A 14881-nucleotide genomic window follows, 5' to 3' on the forward strand; every position below is an offset into this window, starting at 1 on the left:
TTGCGTTAGTTCATTCTCTGCTTTCTTTAGGAGCATTATGCCATTCTCCTAGAATCTCTCACTGTTTATCTGTAAAACAAGAGAAAGGAAATTTACATAAGAATTATCTTTATTTTCCTCAGACCTAGATTTTTAGTCCATTTTTCAATAAAGCTTTGCTGGTCTGAGCCATCTAGTGAAATGCCACCACTCAATTTCTCTAAAAGACTCGACCCCATAATGCAAGGCTCAGAAGTTCCCATGTTTGATGGGGTTAGGGATTCAGCTTCAACTAATGAGAGCAAGGCATGTGTCCAGCTACAGCCCTTTTGAAAATTTCCTTGAGTTCCCACTGGTATTCATAAATGCCCCTGTACCAATGAAGACTGGATCCACAGAACAGTGTGATCTCATTTCAAGTGCTTCAGTGGGGCTACAAGTTTACAACTTTTGAACAGTGTGACTCAGGAAACTTGGAGGTCAGAGAGATTTGCATCTATATCTAATTGAAAAAAACCCACCCCAAAATTACAAGAGAGAGGAAGAAGATAAAAAAATCTGCATAATTCTTTTTGGTGTTGATCTGAAGGAGGCTATTTCCGTACTTAAAAATATGTTCTGACCTGGAAAGCTACGCTAAGAGTAATTTAGAGCTGTCAGATATGCTAATCAATTCACGGAATAAGAAAACAGCCATTCCTGGGACTAGCAGAAGCTGCTAATAGCTTTTCTTTCTAGTAGCAAGAATCTCCTCTCTCGCACTCCCTTTCTCATTTTACTGGTAAAACTTGGCTGTATATGGATTGTCTGCTCTATTTAGATGCTCAACATTGATTCATAAGCTATCAATGAACAGAAAGGATAAAAATCAGCATGGGTTACACTAGCAGAGGCTAAATGCTCATATATTTCTTAAATATTTTATAATTGCCTAGTTAGGTAGAACACTACCCATGTCCATGAACCTACATCCATTGTTTCCTCTCTGATTTAAGTGGATTCTAATTGTTTCCTCAATTATTTTTTTTTAAGAGAATCATCATTTAGACAGCCCATGTCTACATTTACATGTTTATTCTCTTACAGATAGTTCATGAAAAGATGTTCAGGAAACAAAAATGATTATGAGGAAATGTGAAATAAATGAGTATTTAAGAAGCAGAAGTTCGTAGACTCCTTACTCTCCTAGGTAAGGAATCATCCCTGCTCCTCCAGTAGAAGCTTCTTTAAGTCTTACCTGCAAAGTGAAGACCACTCACTCCAGGATGAGTTGTAATAGCGATCCCTGGCCTGCACAGAGATCTTGTCTTTTGGCGAAGTCGTTGGAATCTGAATATACTGCTCATCAGCATCATAGACCTATGGACAGGGCACAGCTCCATCAGCGGATTGTAAAGGTCAAGCAGAACACACAATAAAGTGCCAGAGAGATTACAACAAGCACATGTCACTCAGAAAACCCACTGGTAGTCTGTTGTTTCAAAGGCACCAATCTTCATCCACAAGTCAGGAGGACTTGTGAGAACTTGAGCCTCAGGAGAAACAACTAAAAAGCCCACTTTCCACTGAAGTTAGCGTTGTAAAGTGATCCAGACCCCAAACTGAAACAGTCATTAGAACAAAGGGTTTATTTGTTTATCTGGGTTTTTCTCTTTTTCCTTCTTCTCCCAGAGCGGGAACCCTAAAAGACAGAAGTTGCTGATTTTCAGTGTCGTTGAAATTTCCACCGAGGACTCGTGGCTGACACAAGAAGCACGCCGTAGACTCGCCGGCTTCTCTACCTAAGGGATTGTAGAAGACAACCCTGCTAACATCAGGGAGTCAGCGCCAGGGGAATGGCCCCATCTGCTGGTACAGCCTTGCTTATTTTTTTCACATAGAAAAAGACATCCTCTACCCTTTGATTTAAGCAGTTGACAAACTGGAATGATCATTACGTTTGTTTACTTTTCTGATCGCTGGACCAAGGAAGAGCAGCACTGCAGTTAAGGACCTGCACCGTGGTCAACTGCTTTGTGTATTTCTTTCCAGATCTGATGTTGATTTCTTTGCCAGCTTAGGCAAATTGCCATATTGCTGTCGTGTACCCTTTAGTGTATCCATGCGCATTAGCAAAAGAAGCAAAACCATTGTGTGATTTAAACTTAATGCAGAGTAGCAATGCTTACTTAACAATCAACTAATAACTGGAGAGTGTGTGGCAAAGACTGCAGTCTTCGCCAGCCTCCACAGAAATGTTACCAAATGAGTCACTGATTCCTTATTTGCCAATCCACCTATAAAGAAGGTCTGAGCTGCTCAGGTGCAAACAACATACAAGGAAATCAGTGCAATAGATCCTAGACTTCTTGATTTGGGAACTGGGATTTTCCCACATTAGGACCCACACAGCCTACTAATGAATTAGTAAATAGTTTTCTCACGCTAGCACAGCTATGCAATGCTGGGCACGATTTTATCTCTCCAGTTACATCAGGGTTGCATCCACCCCGGACTGTGTTGTTTGGATCTTACTGCTCATAGAACTGGGAAGGAGGCCTTTTTCTGCCAAGATGGAACTTTGCCACATTTGGGTCTCAGCACCCTTTTTTTTCTTTTTCTTCATTCTAGTCCATTATTCTTGCATACTAAGCTTATATTACTTATACTGTCTGTTGAAACAAGAAAATCGTGTTTCAAATGTTGTATCTCTACCTGGCTTTTGTGTTTCTTTGTACTTTCAACTTTGACCCTGAAAGTCAAAGGGAAGTAGGACTTCGGTGTGCTCCATGTTCTGGGATATGTCCAGGTCACTGTTCCATTTGTGGCCACATACTGACATTGGGGTGGGTCAGGTTTTACTGCAAGAGAAAATACAGATGGAATTAACTCACATTAGCAGCATAATATCAGATGTTGGTGTACTACTGTTGATAGTTTTATAGGAATCAACTTTGGGAGCCTCCATGAGATTAAGAGAGGAGTAGGCATGATGTGTAAGAACCGCCTTGTGTGCTTCTTATGGAAAATTAAGCACACTCCCAGAGTCTCTCTGGGTAAGATCCTTCTATTTGTTTGCCTGGAGGGTTGCAGAGGGCTCTGTTAGACACAGAGGAATATCTCCAAACCCTGCTGACCGTTAGGGCATTTAGCAAAACATCTGTTTCTTTAGGATGCTGCTTCATTTTCCTGTGCCCTGTGGCATCACAGTCACAACTGGTCCTCTTACTTCCTGTCAGTTTCTATTAACCTGCCCTGGAAGCCGTTCTGTAAGAATGGATCAGGAGGGAAGCACACATAGCGTTAGCCATTATCTGAGTAAATCTGCAGTTCTCAGGGAAGAGCCTGCTGGGTTATTGGTTATTCTCCGAGTTCTCCCACATACCCCTTCCAAAGCATGTCCATCTAAAAGAGAAGGCTACAGAAACTTCTGGGAGATGTGGGGGTGAGAGGGTTGGAGGTCACAAGCTAGGGAGATGTTGCTTCTTCACTTCCTCATCCTCTTCTGGAGTGCTGCCAAGATTTGTTTTCCCCTGTTCCTGTAACTGGGGGCTTGATACAGATTTACAGTAGAATAGGGCAGGGATTCCCAAGCTTGGTTTGATCAGCTACCATTGTTACTTCCACTATCAGCAGCAAGAATAAAGCTAAGAATTAATCACAATTCCTGGTCTACTCACTGATATCTCTGATGAAGAAGCTGCTAGTGTAGTTCTCATATTCCACCTCGTCAATGACCTCCAGGAACATCTCAATTGGCTGGTGTTCTTCAGCAAATGGACAGTAGTTTTCTTTCTGGCACTGGGCTGTGTATTCAGTCACTGATTTACCAGTGTGAGCTACAGGGCTGCTGCAGATTACATCTCCTTCAGAGCTGAATACAGAACAGAGAAAAATACTGGAAATGCTGGTTTGTTCTGAGAATTTGTTGGCACCATGATAACGTGTAGCTGGTAAGGTAATCTTTCGCTGTTGCCTGTATCATTTTATGGCTGCGCTTCAACAGCGGCAGAAACAGTTCAGTGGGAGTTCTTACATTTTCAGTGCTGTATTACGTATTAATGTAAAATCACAACCCCCCCCACCTTAGCAGAAGGAATTAGTGTTTAAACGTAAAATAGGATATCTCATTTCTTATTACCACTGTCCCATGACAAGCTCTAGTATCTTACTTTGTTCCTTAGCCCTTTCCAAAACCTTGCTGGAAGAAATAAGGGAAGGTTAAAATGTATCCATTGGGAAATAAATAACAAAAGCCACCTATAAAGTACTACCTGAATCTGGTTCTATTTTTGCATTCAGCAAAATAAAACACTTTGCAGTTGTTTCTTCTTTAACAAACTGAAGTGACCTTTGCTCAAGCACTCCATGTTTTGGAGAAACCCCCAAGAGTAATGAGAGGCAGGAAATCCCCACAAGGTTCCCCTCACATATTTCCCTCGCAGGTTTCTGCAGTGTTCCTCAACAGAGAGCTGTCAGTGGACATGTGGCTTTTGCAGTGGGTGCAGCCTCCCACTCCCTTAATTCCACTGGATCTGCTGCAAAGGCATTCAGTGCTATGATGGTTTCTGCTTTTGGCTCAACTTCCTCTCTCTCCCCTGCATGAACCGTTTTTGCTATTGCTTAAGTTATTCTGTGGCTCTACTGTAGCAGCTGTAACAGTCCAGTGGGGGCTGTTCCATTTTCAAGTCTTTATTAATTTCTGAGCAACTTCCATGCCCTTATTAGTTAAGTTAGTCCCAGTGATGGCTCAAAACATTTTGCAGAAGTTCAGACCCTGGAAGTGGGATTCTTCGCCTTCTACATGTCCTCAATAGCCTAAAATCCAGGATCTCCTACACAGAGTAACACAAAGGGCTGTTCCAGCCTTACTATGAGGTTGTTAAGGAAAGTACAAGCTTTTACCCTTTTAGACTTCTGATTGTGAACTTCACATTTGGACTCTCATTTTCTGTCATCCATGAACATATGAAAATTCCGGAGTAGTTCTTTGCCTCACATTTTAAAAATGTCCTGTTTGGCTCTGGATGGAAAAAGAAAGAAAACATGATTTATTTACTCTTTTTGCCAAAATGGTCAAAGCAGAGAGAAAACAGTAATTCAGTAGACTCCCATCTCCTCTGGCAGGTGGTGGGTGCATAGGCCGGCACAGTCTCATACTGCCCCTTGGGCAGCCACTGGTAGTTAAAAAGCCATATAACCACAGTTTGTGGCTGAAGGCTGGTTTACGTGGTACCACATTAGCCACATCTACGCGGCTACTGACAGGAGCTAGAGCATACCCAAGCTGTTGCAGATAGCTGTCAGTAAGAGATTTGTACAGACAAATCCATTGTTCCTTTCACAGAGAAACATTGCAGCTGTTCAGTTGGCAAACCTCTGTATTTGTTATCCTGCGCATGAGAGTGCACGCAGCGGGTAATCTCATGCCTTCACACACTGGGGCACTTGATGGGGAATGTTTCCAGTATGAGAAGTGAATGAGGCCTCAGTATAGGCGTGTATTTAATTTCTGCTGCCCAGCACTGCAGACTCTCAACAACTCTATATTGTACCTTGGATGTAGCTGACTGGCAGACTAGCCTACTGCATCTGATATGTGGGTCCAGGAGCCAGGGAAAAAGCCTTGGAAATTCATAAGTTCCTGGCACTGCAGTGAGGGACTGCAATATGAGACATAGATGAGTGAGGTTCATGCAGAAAATGCAAAACATCACAGGCTTGTCCCAATGGGTTAATCATGAATGAAGCCCATGTGACAGCACTTAAAATCTAAGTCAGTCCCTGGTTCTGTCAAATCATGTAGCCCTGGTTTCTCTCTGGAGTGCTGGGTCTTTGAGATGGAGGCAACGCAAGTCAATTGCTCCCTCACCAGAAAAGCAGTAGTGTAATATTGCTGTTATCCTGTATCTAATCATTCCTACCATCACTCCATCCTGTGGGTCTAGAGAGTCCTAGATTAATCCCATGGCAACCGATTCCTATGCTGCTCATCAGTTGCACCATATACACACACCCACAAAAGGCATCATTTGCCTTTCACCGTCAGTAAAGCATTTGAAGAGGACCCATTTTAAAGTGGGTATTTTTCATGCATTTCTCCAGAGGGCTCCCCCTGGTCCTTACAAAGCTCCAATGCACAAAGGTGAGCAAGATACATCATCTTATTACCGTACCTTCAAAGCTTTTCAGAATTGACCTTATCATTTGCCCATTGGAGTCTATTTTAGTTATGAGGAAAAAATCATAGCTGACAATTTCATGTGTATTAGCTGTCAGACAGGTGTAGTTGCCAGCATCTGGGAACTCTTTCACTTCGGCAATCAGAGTATTTCCAGTTCCTTTCAGTTCTGTGCCCTTTTTCCAGTAAACTGGCAGTTCTTCATCAGATGTGTTACAGGTGAGCTCCACTCTTTTAGCCGGTGTCTCACCATTCCACTCTGATTCTATGACATACACTGGACATTGAAGAGAAAGACATGTTAGCAGCTACTCATACTTAACAGTGTGAAGATTGAACTGAGACCTTTTTTTCAGCTCTACTCTCCAGGAAAAGTGCTAACAAATCTCTGGCTTTCTTTTCCAAGGCCTCACCATCACCTGGAAATCTTTACTACAAGGAGAGGTTCGACTTAGAAATTTACAGCATTATTTATCTAGAACCTGCTGATCAATAGGGATGACATTTTAATGGAAGAAATGATTTTTTTTCCGTGTTCCCAGGGAATCTTACAGGGGTTCACAACCGTGGGAAGTAGGCAGGTACCTTTGTTTTGAAGGTGAGGATGCCAGGACATACTGAGCCCAGGTGTTCCTCCTGCACATGGCCTGTGGCCTTTGCTCACAGAATGGTGTGTAAAACGCCTCCATACTATGGTGTTTTGCTATGGTGCAAAGCTATGATGCTTTGCCCTCTTCAGCATCAAAGTTCTGTGAGTAAGCAATGGGAAGGAGGGAAGCTCTGGGTAAGTGGTTTGTATTTGCCTGTAGCTGATGCTGTTTTCCATTTTCTACAGGGAACAATCTGTACTCCTATCACCCTGGTCCAAATGGAGCAATTACTAAGACATGGGGGATCTCTCAGCTACAGCAGAGGTAAGTGGACTGCAACAGGAAGATGTGGTCTTCTAAATGCCAGCTTGTAACTCTGAAATGCCCTGCTGATCTTCCAAATTAGAAGACACACCACATAACAAAATAATTTGGAACAATTCCATTAAAGAAATATTACCTTCTCTTGTCTCTTTGCTGTGGTTGGCTGGAGAACTTTACCTACACTTCTGTGTGGCAACAGTTCTCAAATTTAACTGTTACTGCTCAGATATACTCCCCAACCATGTTTAGTGCCCTCAGATACTCTTCTACATGCAAGAAGTGGCAAAAATTTGTTTCTTAGTGTCAACACCACAGCAAGTACTCAGCTTAGGAAATTGGAGTTCCAGTGAGCTCTAAGACCTTTTCACCAAAACATTTCACTACAAGAATGAAAGCTTTAAGACTTAACCACAAAGAAGAAACACTAAGAAATACATGTCAAATGCTGAATCTAAAATGGCAGAAAACATGCAACTCTAGGAAGCTTGGAAGCTTACCAAACTGCTTATGGATATTTGAAGCACAGGCAAGGTAAATCTTACAGACTTGAAACACAAAGATTATTCTCAATATTGACAAATGTATTTGCAGTTTTCAGCACCATGGTATGGCTCAGGGAACCCACAGGATAAATAATTTTTTAATGTAAAGATACAGGAAAAAGTTATCGAATTACTTTTTACAGATAAAACACAATCAGATTGAGAATGCTTTTCACATTTTGATTAGGGTCCTTCTTTTTCAATAACCACATTGAAGACAGCCTGGATTATGGAGCTACACTGGGTGAATAAGAACAGCAAATCTGATTATCTGAATTTAGCCCAATTTTCTGGTAGGTTATTAAAAATATTTGTTTGTTTATTACTGACCTTGTATTTTTACAAATGCATTTGCATTTAGGTTATTTACCAGAAAAGTTTGATAAACTATTTATAGGTTTTAGGTTTTACTGTGAAATATTCTTTTTGACAATTAATTCTTCACTTGTTTGTTTGTGGGCCGTTACCTAAGTCACAAGATACTGTTTCTGCTTCCAGACTGCATGACTGAAACTTTTGAAACAAGAGAACAGGGAATAGGAAATAAGACAGTTTCCAATGCAAATATTCAGAATGGCTGTTGTACAACATTTTAGGACTTCTACATATTTCTTCCATTAATACCAATTAGTTGGCTAGTTATTCACAAACAAATAGGAAGAACCTTGGCCTAAGATACTATAGTTAACAAATTCTGTGCTTGTGGACACAAGTATAATTCTGAAATACCCTTGTGTCCTACAATCAGCCGTAGGTCTCAGTAAGTGAAGACTGCTTACCATTTTCCCTCAGTTTCCACTGTGCTTCCAGAAGGGCAGCAAAGGAAAATAATGAAAGTAAGGCAAATAGTAGATGAGACATCTGCAGGGAAAAAAAAAATTACTAAACTTCATTGAGGATTGTTGAGTGTGTACTGAAATTGAGCTTAATGCTGGACGGGATAATAAGACAGAGTCAGTTCCAGTGAACTAACAAACATTCTCCCATTCTAAGAATGCTGAGACTACATAAAAATTGCATATCAGGTTTGTACTGGAGTGCAAGCCAAGATTTTATCCGCTTGTTATTCACACCACAAACCAGTTTAGAGAAGAAATCATGGAACTTAGAGGAAACTGCTGTGTGCAGTGGTCTTGGCCCTTATATGGTCGAGAGCTCAGAAGCATTCCCAGGGCCCTCAGTTAAATATTCCTCATGTAAGAAAAGTCCTGCTGATGCCAGTGAGACTAGCTGCATGAATAAGGCATTGGACGAAAGGATCAATGGACATTAAATTCCAGTCAAACAAAGCTTTTAAGTATATTCCTTGGTTTAAGCATGTCAGTAGTCCTACTAAAACAAAGGATTGCGAATAAAATGAAGGACCTGCTGAAGTGTTTTTCTGGACTGTAGTCTTCATCATCTCTGTGAGAACAAGTGACAGCAGTGTCAATAATGCAGTGTAGAGCTGACATCAATACTGACACTTGTCTAACTGGTACTAGTTCTAATATCCACCTGAGGTTACACAGACTAATTAATTTTGCAAGCAATTTCAGGCAAAATTCTTACTGGATTCAGTGCCACAGCTATATTTGCAGAAATGTCTGGATATGTATATCATTGTTGCTGTGTCCATTTGAGACATATACAGATATCTCACTTGAGAATATATATATAACATATAGCTGTATATACAATATATAAATGTGCATTTGTCCTGAATTCAAAATACAGCTAGAGCTCTTCATGGAACACAAAACATATCTGCCAAATTTTGCAGTAACCACTGGGTGCATAAAAAACTTTAATGACAGTTATTTAGATACGCTTTCAGATCTTTTTCAACTGGAGATTAAGCCAAATGAATAGGAATGTGACTTAGAAAAAGGGCTATATCTTTCAAAGTCTATTCTGGCTATCAGTGGGAGTCTAAATGCACACGAAAACCAGAAAGTTAAGTGATCTGGGCTTTTTTCCCTCCCAAACCAGTCTTTTTCAGTGAAAGGGGAGTAGTCCTCCTGGCTATTAAACATTTTCATTTGGGTTTATGGAGGAAGAGTATATGTATATTTCTAAGTGCACCAAATCTGTTACTCACTGGCAGCTCCTGCTATTATTAACAGCCCTTAATCTTAATCGGAAGTCGGCTGTCTCTGGACCAATGCCAAGAAACCATGCCATCTGATTTTGTACACCACACAGCACGGCTATTAATGGGACTAGAAGCTACAAGTAGAGTATCTGTAGAAAGTATCTGGGAGAGGAACCAGATCACATTGCATCTGTACTCAGAGAGAGGCAGGAGCCTCAGTGGAAAGCCAGATACTATCAGGCAGCCTATCAGCAGTATATTGCTTCATTAAAAGGAAAACATTCTTAGCTCCTGATGATTTTCTAACCAGGCAGGATTATCTGTAATTTGCGAAAGAAAAATACATTTTGTAACTTTCTGAAAGATGCGCGTTTCTTTCATTGTAACACGGCATTCATCACTATGCTTCATAAAATCAATATCTGAAATATCAACTCAAACTTGGAGGAGGAGAAGGGTGTAAAACATGCCTTCTTTTCCATATCAACCTTTCATCAAAATTGAAACCTCGAAAAGTTTCTCCTGGTTTTCGGGAGAAGCTTCACAATTCAGGTTTTTGATGAAAAAAGTTAACAATTTTCATGGAAAATTATTCAATTTTTGAGATGGGGGGGAGAAGACCCCCTCCCTCAAAATTTTGTTGAAAAATTAATCAGAAATAAACTCAGTTTCTGAACATCACTAATCAGTGCATTTGCCCGAGCACTTCATAGATGAGGACAGTGTACCAACATCATATGTTCCCTTGTGATCTGGAGCACGAGCTGCTGTACGTCAGCACAGACTCCTTCACTGAGGATCACAGAATGATTTACGTCAGAAAGGACCTCTGGATGTCTTCTGGACCAGTCCCAGCTCAAGGCAGGACCAAGTCACCGGCATTGCCTGTTTTCTAAAACAGAGAACGGTCCGACCATAAATACATATTTGTCGATGCACACACCCCAGCAACATGAATATTGGTAAGATATAAAAGATTATTACCTTATAACATTAGCTATTTTGTTAGTTAGATAACAAGTCTATGAACTATATACATATATACATTATGTGCTTAACTTCAGGCACACAAGCATATAAATAAGGTCCTGAGAAAAATATCATGACAACTATTTAAATACACTTTTAAATAAATAATTTTAAGTTTTCATTAGTTTCATCTGAAGCAGCTGGTACCAGCTGTTGTGTTGCCCCACTGTTAGAGAAGAAAGGGATTCTCACCTTTTCCTGTGATGCTTGTTAGCTGAAGTTGCCAGGCAGGCTGGTTTTGTGATCTGAAGGAAGCAAAGTGCTGGCTCCCTTATAAATACTTCTAAACTCTGAAAGGAAAGGGATGCTCCGTTTCACCGCAATACCACAGAATTGCAACACGTGGCCTGAGTTCCTTTTTTACATAGTGGCAGAGCTAAAGCAAAAAAAAAAAGGTTTGGGACTCCCAGGTAAACTTTAAAGAGGAAATGAGATTATGAGATTGTTACAATGACCTTTATGGTATGCCAGAGGCATTTCCTTTCCTGCTTGATTTTCTGTCTCTCTCATACTGCCTGTTCCTCATCTGAGGAAGAGTAAATACAGACAAAATAAACTTCCAAAACTGTCTGATGGGAAATACATTATGAAGACAGAAAGAGAAAGTTAAATAAACTAAATCTAGTTCTACCTGGTAAGCACAAAAGAGATAAACAAATGAAATAAAATTGCAGCTACCACATCAACCAGAAGCAAAGCTAAGGGAAAATTAATTTTTAATTGCTGTTTTAGAATTGTATTTATTCTAAAAATTGAGACTTATGTCAGCCAAAAAATAAACAATTAGTTCTGGCTCAGAGATAAAAACCTGAGATTGTCACATTATTTTATGTTGCTGTTTTTAAATATAACCTATTGTTTTTTCTTTATAAACTGATATTCCTTTTAGACCTGTACTCAAGCATAAGAAAAGCCCCATACATAACATACACTTTGAAAATAAGGAAAAAGTTTCTATTGATTTTTTTATTGTTTGTGAAATAATAAAAAACAATTCACTTTATTTGTCAGGCAAACCAAAACTGAGTTGTTCTTCTAGCCCTGTTCCAAACCTGAATAAGATGACTGAAAAGTTATAAGCAAAAAGAAAGACATTTCTTATAAAAGCAAAAAAAACGGTTTGAAATTCAATCTGACATGCTTTAGGAATTCATAAAGAGACACAACTCCATCCTGTGTGCTTTCTAGTGACAGGAGTATTCCCACAGCCCAGAGATCAAAGCTATAATGTAGTAATCCAGCAATGAGAAGATGGTGCCTGTCCCTTCTGGTAGAGTCAATGGTTTTTCAGGAGTCCTTCACACAGATGAAACAGCACAAGCATCTGCAATATGTTGCACATTTGGTGCCCTCAAATATGGCATAAAACAAGAGCATAAAACAAAAGGAGGAACAACTCAAATTAGCAGTGAGATAAACTTATGAACTCCAGCAGTTCCCAGTGCATGAGGTTCCTGTTTATTGTCACACATCTGGGAGGCAAACAGCAGAGAGGATGGCATGCTCTAATTTGAAAGACAGTAGTTTCAGGATTCTGGATTAACCATGCTGAAAGCTTTACACAAATGCACAGTATTGCCAGTGGAATCCTTTTCTCTCCTTAGCCACTCTCTTCAAAGAAACACTGCTTGAGTAGGATCACATACACCTTTGGCAGCTGAACTTTAACTCCCTCCCATCTAACAAAACACAAAACTAGAGCATTGCAATCCTCAGATGGGCCTAATAATTTCCCTGCTGCATCCAGTATATACAACCTGTTACTCAAACGCTGGCCCCAGACTTCCCTTTGCTAGAACTCACAGCCAGAGCTGGGCAAGAGCAGAGAGGGCTGCAGGCTGTGAGAGCGGCTTTCTGAAGCAGGTTTGAAATGGCGGCTCTGTCACAGAGAAAAACTGCTCCCTTCACATACTGAGTCTGGATCAAAGTGGTTTATTGATTTATTCATGACACAGAATTGACCAGCAACCAGTGAACTATTCATTTGAGATCCATACCAATAATATAACAGATAAGGCAGAGTACTAGACACTTCCAAAATGTTAATTAATACCTGTACAGCTCCACCCTCCACTTATCCCAAAAAGCTCTAATCTCCCCCTCCCACACATACACATGGTCTTACAGACACACACTGGAAGGACGTGTGCGTTACAAGCACATGTACTGTCTTTGCCTCTGGCTGATGCTTGTCTTCCTCTCTCACATGATCATTTGGGACAAATGTCTTCTCAGGCAGTTTTGGGTCCTCCATTCACATACACTGTTTATATTCCCACTCCTATCTTAACAGCTGTTGTCATCCAGGCCAGTTTGCCAAAGGTGGGCCACGCGGACACTGACACTTCTTCTGCCGTTGTTTTTTCACTGTTCAGAAAGAGAAAACGGCAGTCTGAGAAAGTGTGTTGAGAAAGATGTGGCAGAAGCAGCTGGGGCACAGGCAAGTGAAAGGTAGTCAAACAGTTCCAGGTGACAAAATTGCCTCCTTCTGATCCTGACCCCTGACTACCTTTGAAATGCATGTCAGAAGGAGGCTGGGCTGTGCACCATATTCCCATTCATCTGCTTCTCCTCCCAGGGGAAACCTTGTAACAAGGGCAGGGGGGAAGCCCCAGTGAACAGTGACACCCCTTTCCCCTTGTAGTCTCAGCCTGTTCTAATTGCAGCCTCCGGGAAGCACTTAGGGCAGCTCTCCTTTCACAAATGAGAAAGAGCCCAGGCTGAATCAAGGTTAGGCAACACTTTGTTCCCATTTAAGACAATTTCCAATTTCCAAAATTCACTTCTGTGATAACACACAAGTTTAACAGCAAGCCCAAGCCGGCAATGACTAGGAAAACCCGAGAGCTGCATTCAGTCACCGAGCAGGTAAATAAAAGCACAAGTAACTTTCCATACATGTTACCTACTTCTTTGTCAACCCATCTTAGCTTGCCTGTTTGCTTATGTCAACCATCTATTACGGCTTTTCTTTTTTGACTATAATGTTACTAATGCATAGCTTAAACACCTGCCCAACCTGATGGTAGTCTTTAAATGCCTGCTTAGTTGTGAAACATGAATAGTTAATGATTAATAGTTAATGATTAATATAAATACACAAATATTAATATTAATACACATTTTCAGAGTGTATGCTTGCACACACATGCATAAAGCCTTAGCTCAGTTATTGTTACAGAACAAATGGAGTAATACAGTATCTAAGCTTTATGTCAAGAATCCTAGATGCCAGTTACGGAGCACAGACACATCTGTGTGGAACTTCCATGATGGGATAGTTTGCTATGATCCGTCAGAGGAATTTTTAAATATTAAAACATAGAGATTGTGAAAATATCTTTTGATGACAGTCTGTTTTTCCATTATGAGCTCATATATGCTTAAGGGGAAATTTGGAGGACAGCAGCTTCTCTCCCATCATTTTTTCCTACTTCCCCTGTGACACTGAAAGAGAATGGTGGAAACTCTATGTCCATGTTTTGCTCTAATGCAATGGAAACACTCCTTTTTGGCAGAAATGGCCCGTTTGAAAATGGTTTTCCTTTCTTTTGAAGGACAGATGATTTTGTGGAATGACACAGTTCTTCCACCACAATCCAGGAAAAAACGTGCCTAACATTAGTAAAAGGAAGCTTTATATAAATTGTATAATCAGTATGATTCCTCCATACGGAATTTCATTCAGCATCTGGCTAGTTTTGCACGGATGTCGATTTGGAGATTAATGCCAAAGATCAAGTTCTATTACTGTTATTATTAATGCAGTAGTGGTGAGAAGGGAACTCTGATCTTTATATGTAATTCAGTAAACAGTGATTTATGTGACTTCATCAGGAAATACTGTGTAATATTAGCATATCAATGAACTTTCCTAAAAATTCCAGTTGCAAGCTACTACATGGAATCACTGAACCAAGGTCAAACCTTGAGAGAAATGCAAAACAACAGAGGGGAAAAATACATCCCACTTCTAATAAAAATAAAAAAATCTAAGCTTTATACAACAGTGATTCATTTTCATTATGACACAACTAGAGCAGCCACCCAAGAGGGGGACTTTGGGTATCTCTCCTTAGATGGTGAGGACAATAAGATGTTTACCTCATTTGCGCTCCAAGCTGGTCGGCCATTCACTACCTCCAGAGTAAACACTGCACAATAGCATTACCATGGCCTGACC

At 40.5% G+C, this 14881-nt stretch overlaps 1 protein-coding gene across 1 annotated transcript; it reads right to left on the reverse strand.

Annotated features, from left to right (window-relative positions):
- Positions 1-1212: 1212 nt before the first annotated feature.
- Positions 1213-8456, reverse strand: IL12B (interleukin 12B). The gene is made up of 6 exons (XM_009815889.2): positions 8375-8456; positions 6135-6416; positions 4864-4981; positions 3639-3832; positions 2674-2819; positions 1213-1338 (listed from the first exon to the last, which is right to left on the reverse strand). The coding sequence occupies exons 1-6, from the start codon at positions 8454-8456 to the stop codon at positions 1213-1215; spliced, it is 948 nt and encodes a 315-aa protein (XP_009814191.2).
- Positions 8457-14881: the final 6425 nt, after the last annotated feature.

The sequence above is a fragment of the Gavia stellata genome, chromosome 16 (genome assembly GCF_030936135.1).
Source record: "Gavia stellata isolate bGavSte3 chromosome 16, bGavSte3.hap2, whole genome shotgun sequence".
Lineage (NCBI taxonomy): Eukaryota > Metazoa > Chordata > Aves > Gaviiformes > Gaviidae > Gavia > Gavia stellata.

Excerpts from the sequence above, each read along its gene's own strand:
- IL12B (XM_009815889.2), bottom strand. The coding sequence starts at position 8,456 with ATGTCTCATCTACTATTTGCCTTACTTTCATTATTTTCCTTTGCTGCC. Across the intron at positions 2,820-3,638 it reads CTTCTTCATCAGAGATATCA|TAAAACCTGACCCACCCCAA; the intron begins GTGAGTAGACCA and ends TTTCTCTTGCAG. Across the intron at positions 1,339-2,673 it reads CAAAGAAACACAAAAGCCAG|GTCTATGATGCTGATGAGCA; the intron begins GTAGAGATACAA and ends CCCTGTCCATAG.